General features: G+C 34.4%; 1 protein-coding gene across 7 annotated transcripts in view; it reads right to left on the reverse strand.

Annotated features, from left to right (window-relative positions):
- LOC110663802 (vacuolar protein sorting-associated protein 54, chloroplastic) overlaps positions 1 to 11,686 on the reverse strand; it is a 34,965-nt gene extending 23,279 nt beyond the window's left edge. For 4 of the 7 annotated variants that reach the window (XM_021823220.2, XM_021823219.2, XM_021823217.2 and 1 more), the window contains exons 1-8: positions 10,545 to 11,682; positions 9,745 to 9,807; positions 7,922 to 8,001; positions 7,383 to 7,500; positions 6,620 to 6,694; positions 4,977 to 5,133; positions 4,751 to 4,839; positions 3,194 to 3,450 (exon numbers count right to left, since the gene is read on the reverse strand). In XM_021823220.2, the coding sequence (XP_021678912.2) occupies positions 3,194 to 3,450; positions 4,751 to 4,839; positions 4,977 to 5,133; positions 6,620 to 6,694; positions 7,383 to 7,500; positions 7,922 to 8,001; positions 9,745 to 9,807; positions 10,545 to 11,375 (1,670 nt within the window). In that variant the 5' untranslated portion in view covers positions 11,376 to 11,682. Of the gene's footprint in view, positions 1 to 3,193; positions 3,451 to 4,750; positions 4,840 to 4,976; positions 5,134 to 6,619; positions 6,695 to 7,382; positions 7,501 to 7,921; positions 8,002 to 9,744; positions 9,808 to 10,544 lie in introns of all 7 variants that reach the window. The other 3 variants (XM_021823216.2, XM_021823221.2, XM_058145721.1) reach the window with 3 other exon arrangements.
- Positions 11,687 to 24,024: the final 12,338 nt, after the last annotated feature.

Genomic DNA, 24,024 nt, shown 5'->3' on the forward strand with positions numbered 1-24,024 from the left:
TTCAAGGAAGAACAAGAACGCGAACAAAGAAAAGACAACATGACTTGAGGAGGATTTCCGTTCATCTACTTGTGACCAGTTCTTATCCTTAGAAACATGACAACTTGATATTGGAGCCGATCATCATGGGTGAACCAACAAGTCTAGAAGAGAAGCTAAATATTTTCTTGCAACAATAAGCTCGATACAATGACTTGGCTCGGCAACTTTCCGAGCTAGTCCGAACCTTTAACAAAGGAATAAATCAGAACCAAGATGGAACGAGTAGCAATCAATGAAATTTCAGCCAGCAGGCTAATGAGCGGATAGAAGGGCGTGTGATGCCTAGATACACAAAACTCAATTTTCCCTCGTTTGATGGCTTCGATGATCCGCGATACCATGACTTGGCTCGACAACTTTCCGAGCTGGTTCGAACCTTTAAAAGAGGAATAAATCATAACCCAGATGGAACAAGTAGTAGTCAACAAAATTTCAGCCAGCAGGCTAATGAGCAGATTAAAAGGTGTGTGGTGCCTAGATAAGCAAAACTCGATTTTCCCTCATTTGATGGCTCCGATGATCCGCTTGGATGGCTTAACCGATGTGAAGAATTTTTCATAACCAATGTACTGCAGAAGAAAAAAAAGTCAATTTAGCTGCCTTTCACATGACTGGTGAGGCTCAGCTATGGTACTATAGACTTGAACAAGAAGAGGCGGGGTTGGCATGGCAAGCATTTAAGGAATAATGTAACTAGCGATTTGGATTGCCTTTGCATAGCAATCCTTTGGGCGAACTGGTTAACTCAAAACAGAATGGGAACATAAAGGATTATCAACGGCAATCCTTTAAGCAAACTAATTAACTTAAAATAGACTGGGACCGTAGAGGAATATCAACGGCAATTCCGGTCCTTGTTGGCAAGGGCAATTTCCGTCCGAACATACCAACAAGTTGACCTATTCATAACAGGATTATCTGAAAATACTCAGTTAGAAGTTGAGTTACAGAATCCTTCGAATTTGGTTCTTGCAATGAATTTTGTTCATGCTTTTGAGACGTAGCAGCTCTCAATTCAATTTGACACTAAACAAACAACTTCTACTTGGTCATTCGAAAAATTAACCAACCTCACAAGAATCAAAGGGAGTGGAAGTTAGCGGTGCAGTGACTTCGAGTGTGGATAGTGCTTCAACTCCATTTGTTAAACGGCTTAGCAGCACGGAAATGGCAGAACATCATGCAAAGGGATTATGTTACAACTATGATAAGCTGTATACACTCAACCATCGCAGCACGAAATTATTTGGGGTGCAGTTAAAGGATCCTAGACCACTTTTTGATGAGTCGGACGGCGTAGAAGTTGGTGGGAACCATTGAATAAATTTCGTGCTGCTTATTTAGATATCAAGCTTGAGGACCAACTTCATCTTCAAGAAAGGAGTAGTGTTGTGGATGCTTATGTGGGTAGGTTAACTTGTTTGAAATTTAAAATTGCAGTAAATCCATTTCAGTTAGAGGTTGTTTCGAAAATCAAGGGACCAAACCAGAATCTTCATCTGCGACTTTGATTTTAGATTTTTATTTCAACCAGAATCTTCATCTGCAACTTTAATTTTGGATTTTTATTTCAAGTTTCAAAAACAATTAGTTATGACATATTCTTTTTTAGAAGTCTTGTTCTTTTATTCTGCTGTAGCCTTTTTATATAAGGCATCAATTATGATTAATAAAATAAGCATCATTTTATCTAAAAAGTGTCGATGAGATTGAAGGGTTCTCTCTAATGAGCCTTCATGTTAGCTTTTCAACATAGGTTCTTCAAGGAAGAACAGGAACGTGAACAAAGGAAAGACAGCAAGATTTGAGGAGGATTTCCGAGTTCATTGACCTGTGATGAGCATAGTTTTAAATAACAGCCATTACATAACGTAATGACTGTCATTTACAGGTTTTTAGAGGGACCGTTACCCATTAAGCCATTATTTAAAGGCATATATTGATTTGCACCGTTAACGGCCATTATTGTTACCATTGTTATGTAATGATAATGGTTGTTATTTACCATTAAGTAATGGTAACGGCCATTACCCCAATAATACTTTTTAATTTGAACTATTTTTAGAACTAATTTTAACAAAATACATCATTAATTACAAAATAGCATCTAATTTGATGTATTTATGCTTCTTATATAGTTGTGTATCTTAATTTTACTTGTATTTACCATTATCTACTCATTTCATAAACTTGAAAAATTTGCGTAGCGCTAGACCATTACCGTTACATTATGCCAATTACAAGCCCGTTACCGTTACCCGTGAATGCAACCGCAAGCACGATTTAAAGCCATAGTGACGAGATCCTATTCCTAGGAACATAAAATACTTCTATCCTTAAATAAGCATAATTGCTGCAGTCAATAAGATATTCATTCAAATCATTCACTAGTATTCCTGCTATTGCTATAAAAAGCTCCAGCTTTAACACCATATGTACTGCCATAGAGACCAATCTTGCTGTGTGAAATGTTATTCAGTCATCCAGTGAACCAGAGTGCAGCTGGAACCTACGCCCACAAAACTATAATTGCATTTCAGAATTAAGAATATGGAATTCATTGCATTGTGCATTAACACCATCTCCATTTGAACAAGGCTGGAAATACTGCACTGAGGTTCTCTTTGATCATCCCACAAGAGATGCTCCAATTGGAAATTATCCAATTGTTATCATATAGATCATTCAAAAGGTGTTCTTTAGTTCTTTTTTTCTACCAAGGAATTAAGTTCTTTTACTGAAACCTCAAAGATGATTGCAGCTCAATTATAACTATAAAATATATCAAAACATATTTTATTTCTATCTCTTCCTAATAATCGTTAATGAAGAGAAAAGATTTAGTGAAATTACCACCAAGAATACCTAATAACTCCGCCTAAGCAGTTTGTGCTTAGCCGGTCCCAAGCCCGGATAAAGGAGGAGGGCTACGGTAAGTGACAATCAGCGTAAAAATTTCGTCACACCTTATGATACCACCAAAAATACCTAATAATTATTCTATGTAAATAACACGCATGACTGCACAATGCATATAGCTCTAGAATAAAGTTAAAAAAAGTTTCCAATAAGAGAAGGAAGATTTTATATTAAAATTAAACATCATATGAGCAAAATTATAAATTCAACAAATAAAAAAAGAAACATTCACCTGAAGTTTCTAGACATATTTGAGGGACTCGCTGCATCATTTGTTTTCCCCTGAGATGAAGGAACCTTAACAGAACTTCTTTGAGGCAAAAAAGAAGGAACTGAACTGCCCTGAATGTCACTCTCTTGTAAAGTTTCAGCAGCTGCAGCACCAACTGCAATTGCAGCAGCAACTGATTCAGCAGCATAGTGTCCATCCAAGTTGCACATAATCCACTCAATTGCCTTTTTCACTTCAGCAGCCCGTACTAAATGTGCCTGCATTCACTAAAAGAAAATAAATCATATTAAATCTTAGTTAAAATGATACTTAATGAGAAAAATATAAGTTCAAATTTGGAGCAGCAATCAGACCAATTATCCAGAAGTCACAACTAAGTTCACCCTATCAGTATATAAAGGCATACAACATTTAATAGAAAATAATTTCCAGAATTTTCTCATAATCTCAATTTATAATGAAGAAAATTTCTAGACAAATGCTTTTGAGGGGGAGAAACTATGTGGAAGAATAGAATACCCAAAAAAAGGTAGGTGAAACAGGTGTGCATATGCATATGTACCTACTTCATGCGCATATGCAGATATACCTAATTCTTCATGCCATTGACACTTTATATATCCATGTATGCCTAATGTGAAACACTCTTAAAAAGTGCTCCTCAATCTGTGTCTTAAAAAGAGCTTTCAATTGGCTTTGGCTATAAAACACCCACCTTCCATGCTGGCTGCATTGTTACAGCACCTTCTTGTGTGGTATAAAGTCCACTTCTCTAGATAACTGGGACCATTGGGAAGCCCTATAGAGTGGAACAGATTATCACTGTTTTATCAGAACTTAAAAAGTGTGGCCGTTAATTTGTTGTGGCCATTGGGACAAGGTTTTTTTGGCTTTTATCTGAGCTTCTGTTGCTGGAGCTTTTAAGGGGGTCTCCTCATTATTCAACTTGATTGGAGGGAATTACTCTTTTAATTTGTTCTTTATATTCTGGTTTTAGATGTATGTTGAGATATATAGAAGGATACTTTATCCCCACAGTGCACAATCCTTATTTATTTCTCCACAAAATCTCTTTCCTCAAAAAAATTAGTAATTATAATTTACAATCTTGACCCGGGAACTCCAAGCTAGTCATCCATGCTCAACGTCAGAACCCAAGGCTAAGAATTTGGGCCTCACTTAAATCAATAGTTCATTGAAGTCATTGATCAAATCACAAAAAGCCCTGCCATCACCCAATCAATAGGACACGTACTGTTTCTAGTATCACACAGTTTAAACAAACTATGGCATTCCAGATTTGAGTACAGAAGTTGCACTTCTCTGTATAATATATAATCCTCAACTTTTTTTAGCTTGTCCTACTTTTACCATTATTTTCATGTAATCAAAAATAGGATTTGTATTATCTGCAAAAAACCACCTTCAACATATTCCGACAACCAATAAAATATTTGGGAATTCAAGAAAGAATTTATGAAGCATTTTTTTCGATAAATCATCTAGAGGCCTCAAAAAACTCAGTGTTCAGAAGGATACTAGTGATGTATACATTACCTGTACAATCTTGAAAATAGCACCTAAAAGTTGAACAAAACTTTCAGATGACAAGCTCCTTAACTTGCTTGCAAGTGATAAACCTCCACCTAAATTGAACACAAAAGGATATATCAAGAAATGTAACAAAAGCACATAATAAACCTCTCACCGGCAACTGAATTCAATCTAAAAGAATAGCTATTCCAGCACTCTAAAATTACTGAACTTGGCATTAAGAACTTACCATCTGCATCTACTGTTCGCTCTCCAGGTGTAAAATCTGACTCTAAAGGCCGGGCCACAAGAATGGGAAGCAGCTCTGCAACTGCAGTTTTAATAGCAGTTTTCATGTCAGCAGTAAGTGTATCACGATATATTCTCAACACAGAAGGAAGCTTAGCCTGAAACAAAAATAATTGTACATGAGAGAATTACACAATGAATCCAGGCCTAAAACAAAACACCACTTTAAATTATAACATAATAAATTAAGGAATGCAGATTACAAAAAAGTGTTTGACACATCAGGTCTCAATGAAGTTAACAGATTCACTAGCTGTAAAAAAAATAAAAAATAAAAATAAAAATAAAAAACTGTGGAGTTTAAAACGTGAAGATGTCAGAGTACACATTAACGTGGGTTAGTAATGAACAATTAAACTAGTTGATTTCCTTTACAAGAACCTCAGAGAAAGACCAACAGAGAGCATGAAAGAGAAGGAGGGGAGGGGGAACATGATAATCTTCTACCAGTAGCTTATTATCTTCAATTAAACTTATTTTCAGGCTTTGTTATTGCATTTGAATCCCCACAGAAAGGATTACAATGGCCGTTCCCGACCCTTGAGAGATGCTAAATAAATGACACCTTCAACCAGGTCTTTAACCATAAAGATTCTCCCAACCTGTGATACCCAAGCGTAATTCTCAGGGATGCAGAAATATATCTAAGAAATTAATCCATAATATATCTAAGAAATTAATAAATTAAAGGCAGGACTAGCATACACAAAATTTCTATACAATCCAGGGAAATTAGAACATAGAGCCTAACTCTTTTCTGTCACATGGAAGTATTTATGCAAGCCTCAGACACCAAAATATGGTTTTTCTCTAGTTAAAACTGCAACACTTGGCCACGCCAAGTGCACTCTCACATACACACATAGATACAGCATTCACACATGAAACCAAAACCATATGTAACTTTTGCTATGTTAAATCATCAAAATATCCTAGGAGGTGTCAAACAATTTAACAAAATCTTGCATGTATTCAACTCAACTAAGCACAATCCCAAACTAGTTGAGGTTCGTTATATGGATCCATTTTCTCCATTCCACCCAGTTTAGGACTACAACTTCTGAATGATCTATGGTTCTTAAGTCCTTTCTCACTGTTTATCTCCATGTCATCTTAGATGTGCTCCCCCCTTTCTGATCTCCTACCACTTCAAGGTACTCAACCTTTAGTGCCAGAGAATTTTCTTAACATTTACTGGTCACAATTTAGAATTCCTAAAGATAAAAATCAAATTACACCGTACAATTTGAGATGCCAACATAAATTTGTTTTACGTTGTAAATCTCACTGTTTTCCCAAATTAAAGGCAGGTCAAAGACAGAAACATGAACATAACAATATTCAATTTTAAAACCTACAAACAACAGTCAGAATTGTCATTAAAAGAAGGTCAAATACAGAAACATGACGTTCACCACTACGTCGAGATTACTATACTTGATAGTAACAATGTCTCAAGGAAGTCTGTCGAATACATGCACTGCATGCCGCCAGCTCTCAGCTTAAATAATTAAATTCTGAGGTGAAAATTTTCAACTTCAGTGACAAAAATGTACTGCAATAATTATTATGCATGATACTTACTGTTCTCAGCAACCCAACAATGAGAGGGAGGAGTCGATCACGAAAATTAGAGGTCTCTTCTTCATCTAATTTAACCTGCTCACATGATAGTTAATGAAGCGCACAAGTCTCATTAAAGATAGTTAACTAAAATAGAAACAACCATCAAAAAGTTATACAAAGAAAACAACTATGAAAATTCACATTAAGTCATATGTATCATGCTATCATATGTTTCAGGAATCAAGGAACTAATGGGAGTCAAGCGCTAAATCTACATCCAAAATCTTAATATGAGGCGCCACTAATAAATCATGTGCGCAATAGACCAAAAAATATAGATCTTGAATTAGATGTCTCATACAAAATGATTAATTGAGACTGTTAGCAAAATACAGAAGGATAAGCAAAACTATAGCAGGAAACGTACTCATATCATAATCTGATAATTGAGCATACTGCTTTAGGCAACATATTCAGCATAATGCAAGTCATCATGGTACAATACAAAATTATAGTAGGCAACAAACTCATCTCAAACCCATAGATAATTATAGTAGGCAACATACTCTTCTCAAACCCATACAAAACTATTGCAGGCAACAAACTTGTATTATTACCATATCTGATACATAAGATTATTATCCCCCACTTAATAAACGTTCAGTGGATAAATTAATTATGGAATTACAGCTATAGACTTATCAAGTACACCAGAGTAACAAAAGAAAAAAGTGCAGGACTTTTTCAAAATAAGAAAATGGATATATGAAACTTAGCTTACTTCATCATCTTTTCCATTTGGGGAAATGGAAGCCCTGACTTTAGCTTTAGATAAAATAACCACATCTGCATCCCCAGAATCATGTATTGCAGCTCGCATAAATTCTGCTGAGAGAATGCTATAAAAATAAATCCAGTAAGTTACCATACACCAACAGAATGTCATTCATTTCCTTTACCATATTAAATCACAAGGCATTTCTTACTCAAAGTACAAGCTAAACACAGACCAGTATTACTTAATTGAGCTCTTAATTGGCAAAATGTCACTATATCAAAGAATAAAATTTATTCAGTGGCCAAAGTGTTAACAGTTTTTCTCTGAAGCAACACTACAATAAAGAGAATATTAAGATAGGTTTAATAGTAAAAGGCAAAATGTTGCAAAGTGTTGAATATAAAATGCAATGTGCCAAAGAATTTTTTTCATTTCAGCAAATAACACACACAGATTATACAAAAAGGAGAAAATAATAGCTTAATAACAGATTCTAAACCAAAGTAGCTAATTTTTTGCTATTGTCTTTAAAGCAACTATACCAGTTTACGGAATCTATTGAAGCTCCCACATGATCCCGAAGGTGACGAAAACAATGCAGACCAGTCAGCTCATCTCCATCCTAACAAACATATATAATGAGTAAGATTTTGCCCAAAATTTAAGCTTAACTAAAAGAAAAGTTCCATAGAAGAAAGAAATTGAAAATTAGAAAAATAAAGAGCAAAGATTCAGTTAAGGCCAGTAAAGTTATAAGAAAAAGAAAATAACTGTATCTAAACATTTCAGTTTTTTATTTCTCTGAAGAAATGTTGGAAAAGAGCCACATTTAACTTGTTGTAGTTCACAAGATTATTGGCACCATAAAAAAGTGTCCCACAATTTTGTGGGGCAAGGACAGACAGAAAATTAAGTATTTAGACTAAAATACAAGATAAGCCTTGGCATAAACATGTAGCAAATGGTATAATGATCTAGATTCAAATTCTTCTGCTACAGTTCCCCATATCACCGTACATCACATCCCGACTTCAACACACCAATGGAAGAGGGTGTACGTGAACATATTCAACGTGTAGAAGTAGGGATGTCGAACACGAGTGGCTCATCACCTCATAGTCATGTGATATCACTTCAGCTGCCAAATGCAAATTGCCAACTGCTAATAAGATCTATTTGGCATAACTTTCAACTCAAGAATGGCAGTGTATATTCTTCTCCCCAAAGAAAAGAGAGAGAGAGAGAGAGAGAGAGAGAGAGAGAGAGAGAGAGAGAGAGAATAGCAAGGGACATTACACCAATCAAAATATTTACATGTTATATATGGATCAAAGTTCAAAGAACTGTAATGATAAATAAAAAAAATGCGAAAAATTTTCTCTCTCAAATTAACAACTACATTCAGGCTTCTTTGGATAGATGTGCATTTGAAATTCAAGGATTTAGATTTATGTTTCAAGCAAAAGAGTATAAAACTTCAACACAACATCAAATCATTTGAAATTCAAACCTATCCAAATGGAGTCCCACAGGCAAAGGACAAAGGGGTGCCACCCTAGTGCACAGTAAATATATAAGGTTGCCCACAGGATAACAAAGAGCGTGTGAAATAAAAAAGAAATAAGGAGTTGCCAAAAAAACCTGAAAATAGGAAGAGACAACCATATTTGAATCAAGCTAAATATCAATCTTAAAAGGAGATTTTGCGGACCATTTCTTAACAGTGCACCTAAATCTCTCACTTTCTCAACACAAGCTCCACAATAGTGACAAAGGAATCACCCTCCAAACAGCCCCACTCTTATGATATCAAAATAATTTCTATCCACTGGCTAATATCCAAACCTCTGAAGCAGGCATAACCACGAAATCTACACAAAATAAGATAGAAGCAGACTGCACAATCCTATTGCAAACAAACGATGAGGTAGTAGGAAGCACATGGATTTTCCACCACAAGTACATATATAAAACCAGCCCAAATTCTGGGCAAAATAGTATATCTAGATACAAATTTAACTCTCAACTTGCAATATAAAAATTTGACTTCAAACTTCTTATAACATTGTGTTTGGAACCAAATGGATATGCAATTCATTTCATTTGCAAATAAACATATAGAATGTCTCAAGTTTGGTATCTTACTTTTTAATACATAAATTCATTTTAAATTATGAGCCACTTAAAGATTCCAAAACACTATTCTCCCTGTAGAATTCATTTGCAAATTTACTAATTTTGATAGGATTTGGCTCAAGTATAATAAATTCGATAAACTTAAATATTCCCAGAAAAACGAACTTACCAGAACAATTAGCATTATAATGTAAGAAAAAGGGAACTTCATCCATAAACCAAGACATACCAGCAGATGCTGTAAATCATCGGTAACATCCAAAGCTCCAGCACAATCTGCAGATGCAACAAGCTGCATGACAAAAAGCAAAATTACTTTTATATTTTCAATCGCGAAGAAAATCACAACTTGAAAACACATTACTTTTGCCTCAAGTTCCAAGAATATTAAATATAATAAACGAAATGAGCTACCAAAAAAGGACCATGCAAGTAGAATACATTTTCTAAAACAATTTCTGCAAGTAATCAACATATCTTTCCAAAGTTGTAAAAATATAATGTAAGAGTAAAATGAAAGCATAATAATTTGGGTTTGTTGCGCAGATCATGCAGAAGAAAGCCATAAGGCGAATCCACAGAGCTGAATATTTTTAGGTGTAAATAACACAGGCAGAATGCATTTTGATTTTAGAAAAGTCACAAACCTAGCAATCAATAGTCCTAACACTAAAATCTTGTACTAACCATCTTCAAAACAAGAAGGCCATTAAGTTAAGAAGATGGCCTTCGCTATACACATAGAGAATTAAATTGAGGTTCATTTCCAATTTCCCATAAGTTTGTCTATTTTCACAGAATCGAACTTTCATTTATAGACAAAATAAAATAAAATAAAATTAACAAAAATATGCATGCCATTGCCAACTGCCAGCGCTTCCTTGTACACTACAATACAGAAACATAACAAGCATGGGACATTATGACCCAAAAATTTTCAAAGAAAATTACAATGCTAGTACAAGAAGGTAAGCACTAAACAGATTAGATTTTTTTTTTAACTGACAGATTGAAGTAACAGAAGTTTACCAATTTGAGAGCTGAAAGAGCTTGGTTAACATATAATATAACCCTCAATTTGTGCTGCAGAGCCAACAAATTACTCCTGGTAGCATTTAACTCCTGAATATGCCTTGCGGACTCAACCAGATCCTTATCCAAAAGCCTTATAGTCTCCTTCAACTCCCGAATCCGACTACATCCTCCCACTATCTTAACATTGAGATCCTGCAACTGCCCCTGCGCCTCGAAAAACGAATTAGATCGCAACGAAATCTCCTTCACCAAGTGCAATTCCACCACGTCCAAATACTGCGACAACTTCTCTTGCAGCACTACATTCTCCGACACGTTGGAGAAGGGGCAAGCAGCGCGGAAGGTGGGCCCATCTTCCAAAGCGAAATCTTCTTTAAAATACAATGCGGGTACCTCTCGCAAACACGCCACAAGTGCCTCGCCTTGGCCGCCGATGCTCTCTAAGTCCAAATTCTCCTCCTTGCTGGCGTGATTCCTAACGTCCTCAAATCGGTGATAAGGCTCAGCAATGGACGACAAGTAGCTTTGGAAATCAGATCTCGACAAGTCGGATGATGCCTTATTGGGAATCAACGGGGCGAACTCCGGTGGAGCGACGGAAGTGGAGGAAGACCACCAGCCGACCCAGGATGCATCAGAGCCGTAGACACCGGATTTGCCGACGTGAGGATTGTTGAGGATTGAAGAGAGACTCTGGATGCCAGCATCCGAGATAGATTTAGACAAGGAGGAACTAGCTAGGAAACTGGCAGTGGAGGTGATGGTGGAGGTGGAGGTAGGAGAATCAACTGTATACCTTCCCAATTGGGAAGGCTGCGAATCCATACTCAAGGTTGGAAAACCATCAAAGAGTGAAATGAGCAAATAAAACCCTAGGGAGATCTGAGAATTGAATTTGACAGATCTAAGAGATAAGAGAAGAGAAAATTATTTGTGAATTATATTAATAATATAATTATTTAAAAAAAAATGAGAAGGATGATGCAGATGTTGAGCTTTCCTTTGCAGGCTTCAAGTTAGATCTGGTCGCTGAATGTTATGTGCTTTGGTGCTTTGCTTTATATGTAAAAGTAAAAATAAAATAAAAAATCTAGTCTCTCTGTCTCTCTCTTTCTCTCACGCTACTTGGATCCAACCGCAGAGGTGGGAGTCAGAGAGGAGGGGGAGAGAGGCAAAGAGATTGGGTTTCTGATCAGGATTTGGACCCAAAACTGGGTTTGGGCCTCGATGTATATATTAAATAATTTTTTGTGAAGAATTTGAGGGGTGGGCTTTGGGTGGGTGAAATACCACCTCCTTTTGTACGATATCATTCTTTTCATTTCCATTTTATAGACTCAACAAGCAAAATGGCATCGCTTTGATAATTTTGTTGTCAATATGCCCTTTTCCTTTGCCATGATCCGTATGTAGTTTTCATCCTATGCTTTATTTGACATCTTAGTTTTTTTTTTAAACTTTGTTTTACTCTTTTTTTTTTTTGCCAAAAGCTTGTTAGAGCTGAGGAATATTTCCGCACTTAACTTTTCAATAAACTAGCGAAATTTTTATTAAGTAGTCAGATCAAGTATGACTTTAGAAATGGATATTATTGTAATTCTTCATATTTTATCTTAAATTATTGTATTATTTTGCTTTTACAAATGAGTTTGCTCCTGTTTCATTACTTTTCTACTTATTCATATGGGTTTCTATAAATTAATTGAGTTATGGGTTGAGATTTGGTTATACATTACGATCATAATCTAGATGCTTGCTACATAAATTCCACGAGCGATATGATCATCAAGTGCCTTCATGGTCATGTTAACCCTTCTAGGTTAGAAAGTTTCGACTTTGGTAAAGGCAATTAATGATTAAAATGGTAGTGTTGCCAATTGAAGTTCTTTGCTTTGTCCAATCTTCTTCATATAATTTTGCTTTGATTTATCCCAAATTTTATATTGACAATCTTAGTTAAATTGGCCCTAATTTTTTATATTATTGTTATTATAGATGCCAAAAGCAAAAATGCCTTGCAAGTTCATGCTATTGTTTTCTTAAAAAACAATTTTGGCTAGCTAACAGTTTAGAAAAACGCAAGCGTATCAGATACTGAGTATATTAACTATGCTCTTTTTGACTTTTATCAAACAGTTATAGGAATTTGACTACACTGAATGCAGTTTTATCTAAATCTTACAATAAATTGGACAAAGAACTAAAGAAATTATTGCTTAGAAATTGAGTACAAAGTTTGGAAGTAAAATATAAGGCTTGCAAAATTAAATGACTAATAAAATAAAAATAGATATATTGCTAGAGTCTATTGTTGGATTTACTGGTTGATTAGCTGGTCCTTTTCACATTGCATAGTACATGTTATTTATAGTCAAACCTAACTGACCCTGGAAACATTTGGAACTAGCATCATCTCACGTTCTGTACATCAACTGGTTGCCACAACTCTCTTGCACCTACTTATAACTTTTCCTATGACCTGATAACTCCTTATAACCTCTCGTTAATTAATTAACTTCCTTTAATAAATATTTGATAATCACCCAAAATAATTAATCACATTTATTTCAGACCTCTTAATTAAACTAGTATAACAAAATTAATTAAGTTAATTTTACAAAAAATTAATTTAATTAATCATAAATATAAAAATAATTAATAAGCTGAATTAATTATTTTGATATAAATAATTGTCCCCCACACATTGGTTGGCCGATTAGGCCATTCTAATATGGACAATTTTTTTTTCACGCTCAAACCTCACCTCCCTGCATCTATAGCTATGGGAATTGTGAACTGTTCAGCCCTTGTACTTTTTAGCTCCAGACTCTTTTCAATGATAGCCCATGCATCCATCTTTCATATAATATCTACTATCGAATGGAATCAATGAAGAGTGTATGGAGTGTAGCCTCTGAGTGTACCTTTTTGCTTTCTTCTTATTAGTATCATACTCCTACCCCACATACTGCAAAAGGTCAATAAACTTATCGGTATACTCATTGACACTCATATCAACAGTCTGTCTTAACTGTTCAAACTCCACCACCTTCAGTTCCCTAGAGCTTTCTTAGAAAGTCCAATTGGTAAACTCTACCATAAACTGAGATCAGGTCATACTGCCGACCCTGTTAACAACATAGAACTTGTACCAATCATTCGCCTTCTTACATTTCAAAGTAAAAGCCAGCCACTTAAATGGCCCTACTGTTATTGTGTCCAATTCATCGGCTATTATTTTTACCACCTTAAGGATCATCTCCTTTCTTGTACTTGGGTGCATCCAGCTTTAAGCAGTCCATCATCTTTAATTTACTTTTACTACTTATCCTGGTCTCTTGTGTAGGAACTATAAGGGCTGCAAGGGGTGGTACTTGCTCTCTTGTAACTCCCTCCATGGGATTTTAAGTTCCCACGGTGGTTGAAGAACTTTAGGCATGCTGTTATGGAGGGTACATGGGATATGAGTTAAACGGTGAGAAGTAAGGTGGGTAGAGTATGAAAGGAGGGCATTAGGGATAACTCATAAACCCAGGGTTTCCAGAACTTCCCTATTAAGGATGTTAATACTCAAACCTATACTCTGTTCTTAGCTGCAGAGGAGATATAAACTCTGACTCATTTCCTCCCTCTACGAAACTATCTTTTTCTGCTCTTCCCATGCTCGCAGACTTAGGATTCTCATTCTGTTGGAAAAAGCCATGAAAACTCCTTTGTGTATCTACATACATTTTGGGTGCATTTGCAGTTTCCCTGTTGACTTTAAAAGGCCTTTTAGGACCTCTTGAAGATTCTCCCCTTCCACTTTTGCTTACTTTCTCTCTCTGGCGATAAGGTTAGCTATTAGTGTACTAATACCTTTCTTCTCGAGTGGAGCGATAGTCAACCTAGCAGACCATCTTGAACCTCACATTTCTAAAAGCAAATCAGAAGTGTTGAGTATATAAAAAGTTCATATGGAGTCATATGAACACACAACATATCATCAAACATAGCATACATATAACGTATAACATGTAATCATACAGGGACTCAACCTTAATGGACATGTGTTTTCCTAACTATTCTGGTTAACATACTTCCTTTCACCTCTATTCTCTACTTTTACTAGCATCTAGGTCCACTTATCTAACTTAGAGCTTTGATACCAATTTTGTAATGACCCAAGCTAGGGCTGTTACCGACGCTAAAGATCGAGTCAGCTTAAAGCCGCTAGAACTCATAGCCAGCCTAAATACTGTAAACATACCTTTAATACCTGTTCTATTAACACTCAAACATATAACAAACCATACACTTTAGTGTTTTCATCCACACATAAATGTCTTCAACATAAAAGTGATTTATAATTTGAACCTTAATGTAAATAAGCTCTAAAGTGCAATGGTTCAACATATATATACTCCTAAAAGACTTAACATAATCATTCATACTTAAAATGTTACATAACTTTAATTTTTTTATAATTACCAGTACAGTATTATCTATTCTCATTTTGCATATCCATCTATCCATACATCATAAAAAAAATAAGAGCATTAAAGCTACCCCTATTACTCTCTTTCTCCAAAGAACTCTTTTAATTCTGCAAACCTGCACCTAGAGGTTAGGGGAAGGGGGTAAGCTTATACAAGCTCAGTGAGTAAACTAACAAATATTAATTATATCATTCATTTTATACATATGCAATGCATCATCCAAGTGGGTTATCATAAACATTTCACGTATGCATCATCCAAGTGGGTTTTCATATCATAAATATTTCACATATGATAGACTTGTCACTAGTGACTCCCCAAATCCAATGTGTTCTGCTTATACAGAGGCTTCTCAAGACTTTTGCTTAACAAATATATCCAATGTGCTGGCTCATGTATAGTCTCCTCAAGACTTTCAATTAAAACATGACCTGTGTCATGCACTAAGGGCATCATAAAGAGCTCCCCTTGGATTTTAATGGATCTATAATGTACAAAACATAACGTAGTCATAACATGGGGAGAGTTAGTGGGTCATCCATCATCCATTAAATGCACCAACAATAATTATGCAATTATGCAATATATTCGTATTCTAGATACATATGTCCTAAATAAATATGATATGATGTATAAGGATGATCATAAATTAAATGTAAATAGTTTCCATTTTATTAAGGTTAGAGTTACTCACCTCTTGTAGCCTATCAACCTCCTATGTAACACCCAAATTTTTGAAGAAATATTAAATATGGTTTTTATTTGAATGGAAATATAATTTATAAGTTTTGGAGAGAAAAGTTTAATTTAATTTTGAACCTAAAAGTAAAGTTTTAAAAGTTTTAGAGTGAAAAATATAATTTTTAGAGAATTCAAAGATCAAAATGAAATTTGTTTAAAAAGAGGGATAGCTAGTAGCTCCTTCTCTAAAATTTAAAAAAAGAAAAAGAAATGGAGAGTAGAGGAATCATGAAAGAGAAAAGGAAAAAGAGAGAGAGAGAAGGAGAAGAAAAAGAAGGGAAGGAGGGAGATAATGGCTAGATTTTTGAGATTTCTCCAACAAAGGACACCAACAAGGGGAAAAGAGGAAGAGTGATCTAAAAACCAAGAAATTAGAGAGAGAAGGAAAAGAAGATGAAGAATAGGAGCAGAAACAAGGGTTGAGCAGGGGCAGTAATTTTATTTTCCATCTAGGTGAGTTTGGTACATCTTTCACTGTCGATTTTTTTGTTATGTTTGAGGTCTATATATGTAGAAGTTATGATTAAAATTTAGTAATTTTTTAATAGTTGAATTTAGAGAAATAAATTATTAAACATAGGCTATCTGCATTTGAAATTCTGATTTTTAGCTTTAAAATTTGAGGAAAATAAATAGTTAGGATACTTAAAAAATTATAAAATTTGGTAGAGATAATCTTTAGGATGTTAGAGCTGTTATGGTAAAATTTGGTAAATTTTGATCTTATGGTTTATGAGATATAAATTATTTTATATTAGTTATCTGAGTAAGAGCTATTATGAAAAATTCAGAATTTGAAGGGTTTGATAGATATTTTAATATCTCATGATGTAGAGATAATTTGATACTAAAATTTTTACTGAAGTTGTATTTGGATGTCTTGAACATATAGTTAAAATTTGAAATTTATCTGATGGTTAGAATATTTTATATAAATTTGAATGAATAAATTGTCAATTTTGGTATGAAGGATTGGGTTAAATTGAATATGTTATTTTGATAGAACTAAAATTATTTTGAGATAGTATATGGGATTTAATGAATTTTTAAGTCATTGTGAAATATTTTTTGAGAAATAAATATAAATATTTAGTTGAATTTTTGGTGATATGGATATATTGTGAAATATTTTAATTTAGATTTGAGTATGAAGTGTTGGAATTAATAATTGTATGAAGATAAAAGTTAGAAATTTGTGTAAGTTGATATAATTATTGCATAGTTGATTTGAGTTTTGTGGTAGGAAATTTCGTCTAATTTCAAGAGGGAATGTTGTCGAATATTCATTAGAAATTTAATATGGAATTGAAGTTTTATTAATTAACCTGATTATAATTATATCATGATATTTTAGTAAAAACTTTTGAGATTGTGGTTTTAATTAGACTGTAGTAGAGTTTAGGAACCGAGCTGGAGATCAAAGTTTTGGACGTAGCTTAGGATGCTTGTAGGCCTCAAGCGTGCATTGTATTGTATTATGTTGTGCTCTATTATGGGCCTGAGGCCTTTGGATTATTGAGATATAAATAAATTTTTTCTTGCAAAGAGGTTAGATCCTAAATATAGGAGAAACTCTACCAAATTTTCAACATAAACCTAGGAAATCTTTTGTTTCTTTAATTGATTATTGTTGGTCTATTATTGATAGTTTTTTGGTATGTTTGCTTTGGTGATCCAAATCAACAGTTTTCTTCTTCTCAATAGAACCAATAAGTATTGGGTTATACTATGAGTTTGATATTGATTTTATTTGTAATTTCAATATTATTAATTTATATTTAAGGCATGTTCATGCATTCACTTATATGTATGTATATAATTAGTTAAATGCTAGGCACACTCCTTTGCTGCATATGTTATTGAGTTTATTTATGGATGTCACCTTAAGATAACTTGGAGCTCTGTGTGTGTGCGTTTGTCACACCTTACCCCTCTGTAAGGCATAACATGATCCCGTAGAATACCTAATGAACTACTGAACTTCACTTACCGATAACTCATTAAGTACCCTACAAGGGATTTTAAAACAATTTTCATACTGTAGATTTTGGTATGATGTATATATATATAGTTTGTTGTCTTTAATGAATGGAAATGTTTTATTTTAATTTGAATGAGATTGATAGATATTATTTTACTGATGATTGAACTTTGAAAATTGAGAAATATTGACTGTTGAATTTTGAGATTTGAGAAATTGTTGAGATTGATTGTGAAATTGAAGTAGTGGTTGAGAAAATTTTTGAAAGTGCTTTAATGGAGTTGTGGTAATGGTGGTCTTAAGGGAGAGGGTGAGGCGGCACTAGGGAAGAAGAAGAAGACTTTTAGTTTTTTTTTTTTCTTTTCTTTTCTTTATGTCTTTATCTTATGGAAGACAAAAAATCAATATAATTAAATTTATTAATTATAACATTTATGGCATCATGCATGATGTCATCTCCCTACATCTTTTTCATTTTCTTTTTTTTTATTAGTTCTTTAATTTAATTCCCGACTCCAAAAATTTTTTTTCTCCGATTTTATTTGACAGTTAGGTCAGGAGTCAACTCTCGGGGTCAATTGACCAAATTGCCCCTCGCCGGTTCAACCCGGTTTGCAAATAATTCAATATTTCTTTCGGCTCCCTGACCTAATTATTTGACTAGCTTAACAACCTTTTTCCATGATTTTCTCTTTTCCACTGTGTTCGTAATGGTCCTAAGGACAGCGGCGTCACATTTTACGGTTCGAAATTTGAGTTTAAGATGACTTCGTAGTCGTTCCCGAGAAGGTCACCCATTGCTGTGACTCTCGGCTCGCTTTAACTTCTTATGTTCTATTTTTCTTATTTATACTTAACTAATTGACAATTACTAATTATTTGTGTTTATGGCTTATCTAGTTGTCCTAAGTGTGGTTCTAATCCCCTTAATTGTCCAGACCGACTTCGGTCATCAGAACAGTAAAATATACCAGGCTATGCAAATAGGGGTGTTACAGTGTTGGCTTGAGTTGACCTCACTAGTAGGTATTGGATTAAGAAAGCTGTATAGGGGATCAGCTCTCATATACATATTGATGTGACATATGGGTGTGTGCGTGCTCCAAGTTATCTTTTGTGTGAATATTCACTGAATTGTTTGAACTATATGAACGTGTTGTATTTCATACAAAGGAATACATTAGATTTAGATAGTTATAGAAATTATATTTAAAATCAATAACTTACTCTCTGAGTCGAACGCTCACTCGTATTCAACTATTTCTTTCTTAGGTGACAGGTGGCTTTATTTGTAATTATCTTGCTTTCTTTTCCCTCAGGTTTAAACAGATAATATTTTGATTTGCTTTTATTGTCTTTTATTTAAACCTAGAACTCAGCATGGACCAATAGTTGTACTTTTATTTGGGTTGTAATAACTTAGTTATGGAATTGTAAAATTAATTATGTGAGATTGCACGGATGTATGAGATATTTATTATTGATTGTTGAGGGAGCTGATCTTCTAAATATTGATATATGTAATTTGAGGATTGTGAGGGTGAGCTAAGCTCCTCATATTGTTGATATTATTTATTTACTGGTCGAGTGAATTAATGCTTCCTGTTGGATAATGGGCTTTATGAATGGATTAGAAATAGTTAGGCTTACTATGGGCTTTAGAGGCCTTACGCTGACCAAAGTCCTAATACTGGTCTGGCTTAGAAATTGGGTGGTAACATCTTATCTCGAATGGTAGCTATCCTTAGATCCTTAACTTTTCGAATTTTTCAGGCCCGATCCCATAAAATTGGACCTTAGAAAGTTATATAAGGTTCTAACAATTTATAAACAAAATAAACATCTTATTCTAAGCCCTTTGGAATCATGAAATCATGTTTTGGAACTTTAGAAAAGAAAGGAGAAAAAGTCAGGCAGAATCTATTTTGACTACTGAATTTCTGGACTTTGGCTGCCGAGGTCTCAGGCTTCGAATGACCTTTTAGTCCAGTGTTGACCACAGTTATCGAAAGTCTTAGACTTCGGTTGCCGAACCTGAAAATTTTTCAGATTTTTGAGAAACTGCATGCTTTAGTTGCTGAAACTATGGTTTTTGGTAGCTAAACTTGGGAATTTCTAGAATTCTCAAGTAAAAAACCTACAGAATCCTTCTCCCATTAACACCCAAACTCATTCCAAAATTCCAAAACTTAAACCAAACATATAAACAAGTTTCTAAGGCCTAAAACAACTTAAAATCATACCTAATTCCCACATAAATTAACCAAAAACTCAAATCCTAGGTTGTTCCCAGACCTAACATAATATATATAAGGATTCCCTCAAATCTATCAAGGGAAACTAGCCTTTTGAGGCCCATAACACTTAAACATGTCTAAACTAATAATAAAAACATGCAATTTCAACATAAATCACAAAACACTAACCCTAACATGTATAAACTTCCTAAATCTCATCTTAAATACAACTTTACATGAAATTAAAGTTATAAAAACCTAATTTCTCATTAACATGCTTGGATCTATCTATTAAATCAAGAAGAAAAGAATATTACCTCTTTTTTTAGAGCTTGGAGGTAAGAGAATCAAAGACCCAAAGTTTGAATCTATTCTCCCAAACTTCTAAATGGAAGAATCTACCCTCAAACTTTGAAAAAAATCAAGGAAATCTTCTCCAAACCCTCCTTGCATGCTCCAGCAGTTGAAAGAGAGGAGAAAAAAAAAGAAAAATCCAAGTGTTTTGGCAAAAACACAAACTTCAATCCCTTTTATACCTTCAATGTCGAGGGACTTTCAGTTGTTAAAAATCCAGCTTTTGGTTACCAGATTCCATTTTATCCAAAAATAGAATTTGAATAAGAAAAAGGGCTTCAACTACGGAAAGTCTATCTTTTGGCTGCCGAAAGTCCACCCTTTGGCTACCAAAGTTCCTTTTGCTCAAAACACACACTCAAAACTTTTAGAAAAGAAAACCTTTAAAACATTTTTTTTAAATACATTTTAAACATCTCAAACACACATACGCATAAACATATACACCTTCAACCACCGTTCCCTTCATTTGCGAAATCTTCGAATTTGCCAAAAATTCCATGTGCGATAGAAATTCTGACATTGGGAAATGGTGGGTGTTTTTCTTTAGAGATTAGTAATATCTCTAAGGACTAGCATGGCATGATCTTCACCTCTCTTTCTACCTTGGTTACTTTTGAGTCCTCTAATCAGTTTGGTGACTTCTGAGCTCAGTTGTCTGATCTATTTCCTTAGAACATGGAAAAGAAGAAGGTGGTTGAGTCTCTAACTAGAGAAATTCAGGACTTTATGTCTTAAAAGGTGGGCCTTTATTTATTGGTGATCAAACAAAGTCTTAGGTGAGCTTAGCTCATGAGAAAAAAGATGAGATTGAAGCCTTAGAACAAAGGCTGATTGAGGTATGTCAAATACACCAATTAAATAAAATACTCTATTAAACTAACCAACTTGTAGCAAGAGCAAGTAGAGGTCGATCCCACAGAGAATGATTGACCAATTAGTAAGGTGAACTTAAGTACTCACACACATTAACAATAAAGTAAATAGAAGGTTTTTAATTTTATTAAATTTAAGGAAACTAAACTAAGCAAATTAAACTAAAAGCTAAAAGTATGCAAATTGGCAAGAATGCAATTAAGACAAAAAACACAACATGGTAAATGACTTAGTAGAGGGATATGTATCCACCATAGGAATTCAATATCAATCATTGACACTAATTCAATAATTTATTCACTTAAACAAATTGGCTGTAGAAGCCAAACAAGCATCAATTTCCCTATTTTTCCTTACTTATTAGATTAATCAAAGCAAGCATCTAATTAACCCCTAACCAATTGAACAACCTTAGTCAAGAATAAGATTTAGCTCATTGGTAGCTTTAAAGAAACATCATTAATTATAGATAACAATTACACAACAAGTGGCATAATCATTTAACCTAGACTATGAATCTCTAAGTAATATGATGAATTCACACAATATCGCCTTTGCTATTGATGTAAAGTTAATCAAGCAATTATGGACTTAATCAACTATAGTAGCATTAGGCATACATAAATAATTAAGTAGTAGGACTCCTAAATAATTAAACATGCCATCTTTTATAAATCACAAGAGAAACATAGATATTTAAGTGAAGAAAATACTGATTTAATTAATAGCTCAAAATAGTCTCATGATGATTATTCCATGGTTTCAACAATCCTCTCTTTGAATAAGGAAACTACTCACTCATGGTAATAAAAGAAAACACAATCAAAATAACAAAAGCAAAGAAGAACATGTTACCCTGTGACATCCCCTTACCCGTCTACAGTGTAGCCGAGCAAGCTATGCCACACGGTGTACCGGCACACTCTATTTTTCCTTGATTAATTTTTATCAAAGTTTTGAATATAGTTTGTGAAATATAGTTCATTTATTGAAATTATAATTTATTTGAGGTTCCGAAAATTTTATAGAAAATCCGGTAGAGTACCGGCTAAAAATGGAGAAAACAGTTCTTCGGAACCTGTTAAAAACACTTCCAATATTTGTATTCAATCATCTCAAACTCAAATATCCAAAATCTCAACAATATTTCTCAATTTTAGTTCTCAATAACCTTTTCATTTCTCAAACATCCATTTCTCATAATACTCATATATAAGCAATAAATAAATGCTCAAATTTTGCATTCATAGTCATAACTTTCATTATTTACATGAACATCAAAATATATTACATAAGTTCAAATACATATGAGAAAGTAAAAATTTGCTACAAAATATCAAAATGACACCTAGTGTCCTACCAATGCACTGCAGAAGTTGAGGTGACAAGGACACTGTGCAGAACTGCAGGATGGACTCACCCAGTCTGTGGTCTACTGGGGCTCACGATCTGTATCTCCAGTACCTACGCATGGCAAAAGCAACGCGCTAAGCAATAATGCTTAGTGGTGCAATAATATAATAAAAGAAAATAGCAAGAAATTAAATGTGTAGTGAATGTTTACGTTTTATTTGTTTGGTATTTGTATATCATTTACTTTGTCCACTTTTATTCATTTGGTTGCCCCAAGTAACCTACACTAGACGACTGGACTGGATAACGAGTAAACTGGCACTGGGTATCTAGTACCTCGGGCCGTCACACCATCGGTCACATATGCATCTCCCGGTGTGCAGCGAGCGACTAACAAGCTGTAAATACATCAGGCACAATGCCAAATCTCAATACAAGGTCAGAATGGCTAAAAGCCATAAAATCACGGAATGGCATGTTGCCATGTGCAGTACTGCTAACTGAACCCTATTGGCATGCCAAACTATCCAAACCAATCATGTTAGGTATACTAGGGCATTTGAAACTTTTAAATTCTTCAATTTGTGCATTTCAAGTTTTGATGTCACTATTCACCTCATTGGTCAATAAAAATGTTGACTTTTGGATAGAAAATAGGTGTATTGGTTTTAACACCCCAAACATACCACATTTTGTATTTAAAACTTGTTGGAATTGATTGCCATTTCCATTTCTCAACTTAATTCTAAGAGGGCAGAAATTTCAATTTTTGAGATCCAATTTTACTGTTCCATTGGGCCTTGTTTCAGTGGGAATTTGAGGAAATGACAAACATGAAAGTTGTTCCTTATTTTGTCTAGTTGAATTTCCTTTTTTTAATCACTCCATTTGGAGTTTTGTAGCTCTAGATATGGTCCAAAAACCACAGCTGGCCGGATTGCCAATCTGCAGAATTGACCATATCTCTGATAACATAATGATAACTAGAGTCACTTGGTTGGATGGGTTATGGCCATAATTTGGGGTAAGTTCCTTCATGAAAGTTGTTTGTCTATGTCTTAACTTATTTCTGTAAAACTTTCAGGTCAATTGACCAAATCTACAGTGAGTTATGGCCACTGTTCATTTGGTCATTCTGCGTAATCGATTCTGCGTGGTATCCGGATTGGGGCCAAGTTTTGGTCCTCTTGCTTTGGTCTTTTGAGCATGGTTTCTTCAGCAAAAATGTGCCATTATAAGCCCAGTTTCATGTCCAATTGGCCAAACACCAATTGGACCAACACAGCCAAAGTTATGGCTGTGTAATTGGACTAGATTCTCAGTCCCCATTCTGCTGTCTTTAGGCAGCATAGTCATTCTCTTTGCCAAGCCATTTTTCAGTCCAATTTATGGTCAACATATCTCAAATGGTCACTAATTGACCATTAGAGTGTTCTTTAACAGTTTCATAAGCC

This window comes from Hevea brasiliensis, chromosome 4 (genome assembly GCF_030052815.1).
Source record: "Hevea brasiliensis isolate MT/VB/25A 57/8 chromosome 4, ASM3005281v1, whole genome shotgun sequence".
In the NCBI taxonomy this organism is placed as follows: Eukaryota; Viridiplantae; Streptophyta; class Magnoliopsida; order Malpighiales; family Euphorbiaceae; genus Hevea; species Hevea brasiliensis.